The 8,961-nt window shown below is 39.2% G+C and overlaps 1 protein-coding gene across 1 annotated transcript; it reads right to left on the reverse strand.

Moving 5' to 3' along the window:
• Positions 1-5,627: 5,627 nt before the first annotated feature.
• Positions 5,628-8,514, reverse strand: LOC139165496 (proto-oncogene Mas-like). Its single transcript, XM_070748672.1, has 3 exons — positions 8,511-8,514; positions 7,374-7,434; positions 5,628-6,618 (listed from the first exon to the last, which is right to left on the reverse strand). The coding sequence occupies exons 1-3, from the start codon at positions 8,512-8,514 to the stop codon at positions 5,628-5,630; spliced, it is 1,056 nt and encodes a 351-aa protein (XP_070604773.1).
• Positions 8,515-8,961: the final 447 nt, after the last annotated feature.

The following is an 8,961-nucleotide window of genomic DNA, read 5'->3' on the forward strand; positions in this document are numbered from 1 at the left end:
ATGTAGAGTTACCTGGCTTAACTTAGTTGGAACAGTGGATGAGGGGAAATGATTAAAACAAACCAACAAACTGAAGTAAAAGTTGTGGGGTTGTGTATTGAAATGAAAGGGCTTAAGAAAAAAAATGCTGGAGGAGAAATGAATTATAACTCTCAGGACATGAACAGTGATTTCTAGTACAGTGTTTAGAGAAGGACATATGGCTTGGATACTGTTGTTTTGGGTGTCCTGGGATTCCTCCCTCCCTCCCCTCTTATTGACGTCTTTTGATATTTTCTTTTACCAGCATTTGTATGCCCCCTAGGCAGCTCATCTTCTGGGTTGCCACCCAGACAAGTCTTTGCACATTCACATTCTTCTTTTTCAGCATTTCACTGGCCTAGAAATTTCACTCCCTTTCCAGATTTCACTGGTCTAGAAAATGAGCTCCATGAATGTACACTGCTCAAAATGATAAAGGGAATGTTCAAAGAACACATCCTAAATCTGAATGTATACAATATTCTCATTGAATACTTTGTCCTGTACAAAGTTGAATGTGCACAACAACATGTGAAATTGATTGTCAATCAGTGCTGCCTCCTAAGTGGACATGTGGATTTCACAGAAATTTGATTTACTTGGAGTTATATTGTGTTCCCTTTATTTTTTTTGAGCAATATTTTTTTTGGGGGGGGGGGCGACCCAGTATTTAGCATTTGAGCTTTAGATTTATATACAGTTTCATGGTGTTTTACAGCTCGCTCTGAGTGGTTTACAGAGAATAAGCCTATTGCATCCAACAATGCGGCTCTTCATTTTTACCGACCTTGGAAGGATGGAAGGCTAAGTCAACCTTGAGCCTGGTCAGATTCGATCTGCCAAACTGCTGACAGCCGGCAATCAGCAGAAGTAGCTTGCAGTATTGCACTCTAACGCCACCAAGGCTAATGGCACCACTCTAGTGCCACCAAGGCTAATGGCTAACAGTGTTTACACTAAACAAATTAACCTCATGAAATTTGTTGTCTCCTATTTGCTAAATGCATTTAAAAGTTCGGACTTTTACTGACTAAATCATGGTTCTTAAAGTGGGGGTTAAGCCCCCCTGTTGTTCTCCACAACCTACCCCTCCCCTATTATCCCAATGAGTGTTAGATGAGATGAGAGAGGGAAAATGCCCACAAAATTCCCTTGGGAATTAATTTTAATTTTAAACAAGATCTAAGTATTGCCCACAAGATCATATGCTGCAATGTCCTGCCTGTCGGCAAATACTTCAGCTTCAACCACAACAACACAAGAGCACACAACAGATTTAAACTTAATATTAACCACTCCAAACTTGAGTGTAAAAAATATGACTTCAGTAACCGAGTTGTTGAAGTGTGGAACTCATTATCGGACTCCATAGTGTCATCCCCAAACCCCCAACACTTTACCCTTAGATTATCTACGGTTGACCTATCCAGATTCCTAAGAGGTCAGGAAGGGGCGAGTACAAGTGCACTAGAGTGCCTTCCGTCCCCTGTCCTATTGCTCTCCTATATCTCCTATACCTTTCTTCTATTCCTATATCTCTTCTTCTATTCTTTCATTGATATGTTCTATTACTATACCTTCTTTTCTATTATTTCTTAAATATATTTTACTATGAGTATCTCCTCTATAACCTTCATCATGTATTTTACTATGTGTATATAGATATATACCCACTAAAACCCTCATTGTGTATTGGAATAAATAAATAAATAAATAAATAAATAGAAAATAAATAAATAGAAAATAAAATAAAATAATAAAATAAAATGTTATTTATTTAAAATTTCAGCTTGACCGATGATCAAAGTCCTCTGGGTGGTTTAGAATAAAACTTAAAAAACCCCTCTGTAACAATAAAAGCAAGCAACAAAAGCAAAATAAAAACAGTCACACAAACTAGGCAGCTGGCAAAAGAAGCAATTTAATATTAAAATGAAAGTCAAAGACAATTTTATTTTTATTTTCCCTGGAATTAGATTGACTGTTGTTTGTGTGTGGTTCTTTTTCAGATATTATTTTATTGTTATTATATTAGTGATTTTATCATGCAATTCTGATTGTATTTTAATGCTATTGTATTTATTCCACTTGTTAGCCACTCAGAGTCTGCTTTGGGTGGAGCAGCATATAAATACAATAAATAAATAAATAAATGAAATACAAAAAGGCCAGGAAAAAATAGAAAAATCTTCACCTGGTGCTGAAAGATGCAAATAGGGCAATTTCCTAGTCCCTGCATGAACTGAGTGAAAAAGATGGAAGGAGAAAGAGAAGGAGGAAGAAGAAGGAAGGAGGAGGAGGAGGAGGAGGAGGAGAAGGAGAAGGAGAAGGAGAAGAAGAAGAAGAAGAAGAAGAAGAAGAAGAAGAAGAAGAAGAAGAAGAAGAAGAAGAAGAAGAAGAAGAAGAAGAAGAAGAAGAATCATTTAAACATGCCTGGGATAAACATATATCCATCCTAAGATAAAACACAGGAAACAGTATAAGGGCAGACTAGATGGATCATGAGGTCTTTTTCTGCCGTCAGTCTTCTATGTTTCTATGTTTCGAAGAAGAAGGAGGAGGAGGAGGAGAAGGAGGAGGAGGGAAGGAAGGAAGGAAGGAAGGAAGGAAGAAAGAAAGAAAGAAAGAAAGAAAGAAAGAAAGAACTCGCCCCAAGGGAAAAGATAAAAGAACAGGAACAAAAATGTTCTTCTTTTAAATTTTAAAATATTAAATTCAATTCAATTTATTAGATTTCTATGCCGCCTCTCTCTGAAGACAGATTTGGACACCCGTCCTCTGCGATGGAAAAACCCAACCAGGCTTTTTACAACGTCTTTACATTCCTTCCCTTGTACAAGCGCGATCCCCGATACGAAGACGACGATTGATTACAATCCAGATTTGCTCCATCTTGAACATCTGGCTCCGTCCCGTTATCACCCGGTGGCTGGCGACCCTGAAGGCGATGCGCTCCGGTGTCGGGCTTTCCAAATCTCTCGCCGATGGGGGAGTCTTCCAAACCCCACCGGGAAGGTTGTCCGGTTTGCCAGATGGAGAGCGCCCTTCCAAAGCATCTTTCCAACGCGACGGTCCAGATTTCCCCCGCGACGCTGGCCCAGCTGCAGCCGAGAAAGCTTCCTTTCCAACTGGCGAAAGAAGGAACCGGAGTTGGGTTTTTAAGGCAGCGCAATAAGCCCGGCCTCCTTTTTGGCCACCAAATAGTAATGAGCTTGCACGACTGCGTCATTTGCACGCCCTTCTCCTGCCCGCAAGGCTTTCAGTTCCTGAGCCCGTTTGAAAGGAAGGTCTGACACCCCCCGGCCGGTTTGCAAAACGGAAAACCGCTTCGCCTGCCACGGAATGCGGCTCCTGCCTTGGCGCTACGCGCGGGCGTCACGAACTAGCTCCCTTCTCTCCTCTCCGCCCGATGCCTCGTGAGAACCCAGGCGAGGGGAAGAAGTTCTGGGCGAGGGTCTCCTGAAAATGCCGCCCGGGGTTGGACTTCTGCAGAGACCGGTGTCTGCTTCGGGAGAGGTTGAAAGGACTGGAGAATTTCTAAAGGCTGGAAGCTGCTGTTGGCTGGATTGAGGCCGTCGAAGGCGGGTGGGGGGGGGGGGGTGTTGGCGATGGTGCAAAGCAGAGGTCTTCAAACTTGGCAACTTTTAAGACTTGTGGACTTCAACCCCCAACATAGCTGGCTGGAGAATTCTGGGAGTTGAAACCCACAAGTCTTAATGTTGCCAAGTTTGGAGATGAACCCTGGTGCAAAGCAAGGAGTGAGGTGGTGTCTCTGAACCTTGTGAGGGTCCTCCACCTTCTCTGAGCTTGGTTGGGTTTTTTGCAGACCTTTCTTTACTCAAGCAAGGTAACATCATTAATGCCAGTAAGGATGGCATTTGCTCTCGGTTTGTATTCTAGTGGTGTGCCCAGAATATAAACTGAGAGCAAACCCCATTTCCCCCACCCAAGCACTGATGATGTCGCCTAGATGTTCTCTGTGTCATATAATGTAGGTGGGCATATATATCATTTTGTATGTATTTATTTTGTTAACTTCATGTAGTGTCTATTGGAGGTGATGAACCTTTGAATGTTGTATGCAACAAAATTTCATTTTCATGTATGACTAGTGCACATTCAAAGTGCCAATATAAAGTTATTATTCTGTTTTATTCCACTCTACATAAGAACATAAGGAGAGCCATGTTGAATCCGGCCAAAGTCCATCGAGTCCAGCATTCTGTATCACACAGTAGCCCATCAATTGTACAACCACTGGCTTGTCCATGTATATGAATTGGCAGGAGTGACTAGTATGTGTATTGTTGAGGACCTGTATGCTGCATGAGTCAAAAAGAGGGCTGTGAAAACATTTACTGTTCCCTCACATCCTGGACATAAACTGTTTCAACTCCTACCCTCAAAATGTCACTACAGAGTATCGCACACCAAGACAACTAGACACAAGAACAGTTTTTTTCTCAAATGCCATAGCTCTGCTAAACAAATAATTCCCTCAACACTGTCAAATTATTTATTAAGTCTGCACTACTATTTCTACTATTATTTTCTCATCATTCCTATCACCCATTTCCTCCCACTTATGACTGTAACTTGTTGCTTGTATTCTTAAGATTTTTATTAATGTTGATTGTTTCCTCATTGCTTATTTGACCCCTATGACAATCATTAGGTGTTGTATCTCATGATTCTTGACAAATGTATCTTTTTCTTTTATATACATTGAGAGCATAAGCACCAAAGACAAATTCTTTGTGTGTCCAATCACACTTGGCCAATAAAGAATAAATTCTACATTGCATCTCAAATTTGCAAGAATCCTTTAATTGTCACATTTTATTTCAGGAAATATATTATGTACATCTTTTTTCTCCTTCTCTTTTCTTTCATTATACATATATAAATTTACATGTTTTAGCATTTTTAGTAAAGCCATATATTTCACCAAATTGATTCACAAAATCCATATATTCTACCAAGTTCATTACAGACAAAACCTAGGAAAATACATAATAAAGATACAAATGAAACAAAATGACAAATGTTACAAATTTTGAAAAGTTCATGCAGTAAGTATTTTCTAACGATACTTATTAGGAAAGAAAAAAGGAATTATATAAGTAAAGGATTTACTACACTAATATCTCGGACATTAACACCCTTGAAAATGTCCAAAGATACTTCACCAGAAGAGCCCTTCACTCCCCCACTCGAAATAGAATACCCTACGAGACTAGACTAGACTATACCTTTCTTCTATTCCTATAGCTCTTCTTCTATTCTTTCATTGATATGTTCTATTACTATATCTTCTTTTCTATTATTTCTTAGATATATTTTACTATGAGTATCTCCTCTATAACCTTCATCATGTATTTTACTATGTGTATATAGATATATACCCACTGTGTATTGGACAAAATAAATAAATAAAATAAAATAATAATAAATAAATAAATCTTCACTTTGAGAATTATACATAGATAAATATTTAGTGCTTATGCTGTTTTGTATTTAACTAGTTTAGTAAATCACGTCACTTTTCTTACTGAACCCACACATTTTTTATGGATTTTAAATGATTATAAAACAAAAGTGACACTTCATAATATGTTTTCCTCTGTAGTTTGCTGCTCTTCTGAGCTTTCCTGCTCATCCTTGAAAACACTTTGCAGAGCGATCTTCAAAGTTGCTCTGGGCTGATCCTTCCCTCTCTTCCCACTCCCAACAAAGAAGTAAAGGAATGGGTTGATGCTGCTGCTGAGAGTGACACATCCTGTCCCAATGGTCATGAGAAGGGGATTATAGGAACCAAAATATTCCATGGCATAAAAGGCATTCATTGGGAGAGAAAAAAGAAGGAAGCAAAGGAGAGCCAGCAGGATGACAGTGAGCAACTTCCTTTGACCAAGCTGCAGTTTAAACCTCGTATGAATCAATAGAGTCACAGTGGACACAACCATGAGAGGCGTACAAAGTAAACCATTCACAATAAGCTGGTAAAGTAGAGGCGAAATTCCAAAGGCCCCGGTTTGGAGGAGAATGAAGTGCACCGCAGAGAGCAGGAAAGTGAGGGTCCAGATGAGGCCAGAAACCAGGGTGGGCAAATATGGAGGATGATGACAGCGATGCCAGAGTGGGAATAGGACGGCCACACACCTCTCCAGGCTGATAGCCGTCAGCAGAAACTGGCTGGCAGAATAGGTGAAGAGGAATAGCTCAAAAAACAATAAGAAAAAAGTTTTGACAACATCATTTCTTTTACCCACAACTAACACCGTCGCAAATATTTTGGCTAAAACGTAGGATGCGAGGACTCCACAATCAGCGACGGGGAGATTCAGGATGAAGGTGGTGAAAGAATTCCTCTTAATGCAATACGTCAGAAGATAAATTGTCATTCCGTTTCCCACCAGGCCCAAAATGCAAACAATGGCAAAAAATCCACAGAGAAGGCTTTGTGTTAAATTGTCGAACTCTTGGTCATACGGAGAAGAGAAGAGTCCTGATATTTTAGACATATTTGGAGCAATTTTGGTATTATCGTAAGAAATGTTGACCTGTATAGGTCCATTCCAAATCTTCTCATGTACCCTGATAGTAAAAAGAAACCAAAAGATAATGTCATTTTTGCAGAAATAGATTCAGGGTCACTTTATGTGTGTCCTCAGAGAAGGACAGCATACAAATCTAAATAATAATAATAATAATAATAATAATAATAATAATAATAATAATAAAAAATTATTTATTTTACTTAAACGTATCAACATGTATTTGACCATTATTTTGACTACAGCCCTAAAATCAATGTTTCTTGCATGGTTGGTGAATTGATACACTCAAAATCCCCAGGGCTTTTCACCTTAAAAGACTCAAGAAGAAGAATTCCCAGCGTAACCCCTTATTTATTTATTTTTATTTATTTATTTATTTGTCAAACAAGTACAGTACTATAGTATGTATTAACATAGCATAAGTAGAAAGTAGTGATAGAAAGCATTAAAAGACCCGAATCGCTGGGATTCGTGCCGTAGCAGGCGGTTCCGGAGATATTCTGGTCCAATGCCATGTAGGGCTTTAAAGGTCATGGCCAACACTTTGAATTGTGACCGGAAACTGATTGGCAGCCAATGCAGGCCACGGAGTGTTGTAGAAACGTGGGCGAATCTTGGAAGCCCCACAATGGCTCTCGGGCTGCGTTCTGCACGATCTGAAGCTTCCGAACACTTTTCAAAGGTAGCCCCATGTAGAGAGCGTTGCAGTAATCAAACCTCGAGGTGATGATTACGGTATGTAACAATTGGATGGCTGCCTTCATTCCTGCATCGAAAATATTTGGTACTTACAATTTGTGGTATTCAGGCCAAATGTGATATCCGGAGTTTATAATTTTTATCGATGGTTTACCTAAAGAAGCAATTACAGTAAGTCATGATTATGAATAATAACACCAGACAGCAAAAATAGTAATTTGTTTTAGAAACTTCTTCCATGCAGTTATTCCTTGAGACACTACCAGGCACTTAAAGCCAGATGCCCCAAAAACTATTTACAGCCCTGTTTCAAAGTTACAGCCACTGCTGCACTTCCTGGTGGTTCACCTTTATGCCCGACCATAGAGATTTTGCAGTGTCTCCTACATTACTCCTCCATCCTGCCAGGTCCCTGCAGGCCTTTGGCCTCTTAGCATTCCAGCTATTCAGCCATCTAAGGCAGTGTTTCCCAACCTTGGCAACTTGAAGATATTTGGACTTCAACTCCCAGAATTCCCCAGCCAGCGAATGCTAGCTGGGGAATTCTGGGAGTTGAAGTCCAGATATCTTCAAGTTGCCAAGATTGGGAAATACTGATCTAAGGGACCCTAAATTAGGACAACAAAATCTAATAGTGCTTGAGGCTTTGGCCTCCTGCTCATCTACCAGCATATGGGTCAAGGTCTTCTTTCCATCAGGCCACTTAGAGACGCAGCTTCTACTGTCTTAGCTCCAGGGCCCAACAAAACCCAACTTTCCTTTCTGGTTTTTTGGCAGAAAAACCTAGTTGATGCAATGTGAGGCTTAGCTTCCTTACAGAGGAAGTTGAGGGTCACACAGGACTGTCTTTGTAATACTTGGAATATGATTTTTGGTATACTGTTGCACTTGCTAATTAACATGGGATTTCTTCTGTTTTAAATTTTACTTTTCAGTTAATATTATTATTATTTATTATTTATTATTTATTATTATTATTATTTATTAGATTTCTATGCCGCCCGTCTCCGAGGACTTGGAGCGGCTCACAACAGGAACAATACAAATAATAATAATAACTTCTCATAAAGCCTTAACCTTTAAGAGTGGCCACCTTTTTAGAAACCAGGACTGACCAGACAGCATGTGATACATAGTAGATAAAAATTCCATTTTCAGCTGTCTCCAAGCCTCTATAAACAAAATAATTATTCAAGCCCAACCTTGGGAAGCACTAAAAATGTTTCTTACCCATACTCATTCTGATGCTTTAACTTTGCAATTGTTGATATATTTGTATATGTGTTTATTATATATATAGAGAGATATATGTATATATGTCTGTCTGTCTCTCTGTCTATCATCTATCATCTATCATTTATTTATTTGTTTTATTTATTTATTTATTTTATTTATTTTGTCCAATACAAATTGAAAGTTAAAGAGAATAAAAACGTGTAGTAGTAAATATCAGGGAAGGGAGAGAAGAAGAGATATGAGAATAGAATACATCAATGAAGAGTAGAGGAAGGAGATATGGATGGGAAAAAAGATATATAAAATATATGAGAAACAATTGGACAGGGGACGGAAGGCACTCTAGTGTACTTATGCTCGCCCCTTACTGACCTCTGAGGAATCTGGAGAAGTTAACCGTGGAAAGTCTAAGGGAAAAAGGTTGGGGTTTGGGGGTTGACACCAC

This window comes from Erythrolamprus reginae, chromosome 3, assembly GCF_031021105.1.
Source record: "Erythrolamprus reginae isolate rEryReg1 chromosome 3, rEryReg1.hap1, whole genome shotgun sequence".
Taxonomy (NCBI): Eukaryota; Metazoa; Chordata; class Lepidosauria; order Squamata; family Dipsadidae; genus Erythrolamprus; species Erythrolamprus reginae.

Coding starts and splice junctions, on each gene's coding strand:
- LOC139165496 (XM_070748672.1), bottom strand. Junction 6,619..7,373: donor TGGCCTGAATACCACAAATT/GTAAGTACCAAA, acceptor TTTTACTATCAG/GGTACATGAGAAGATTTGGA.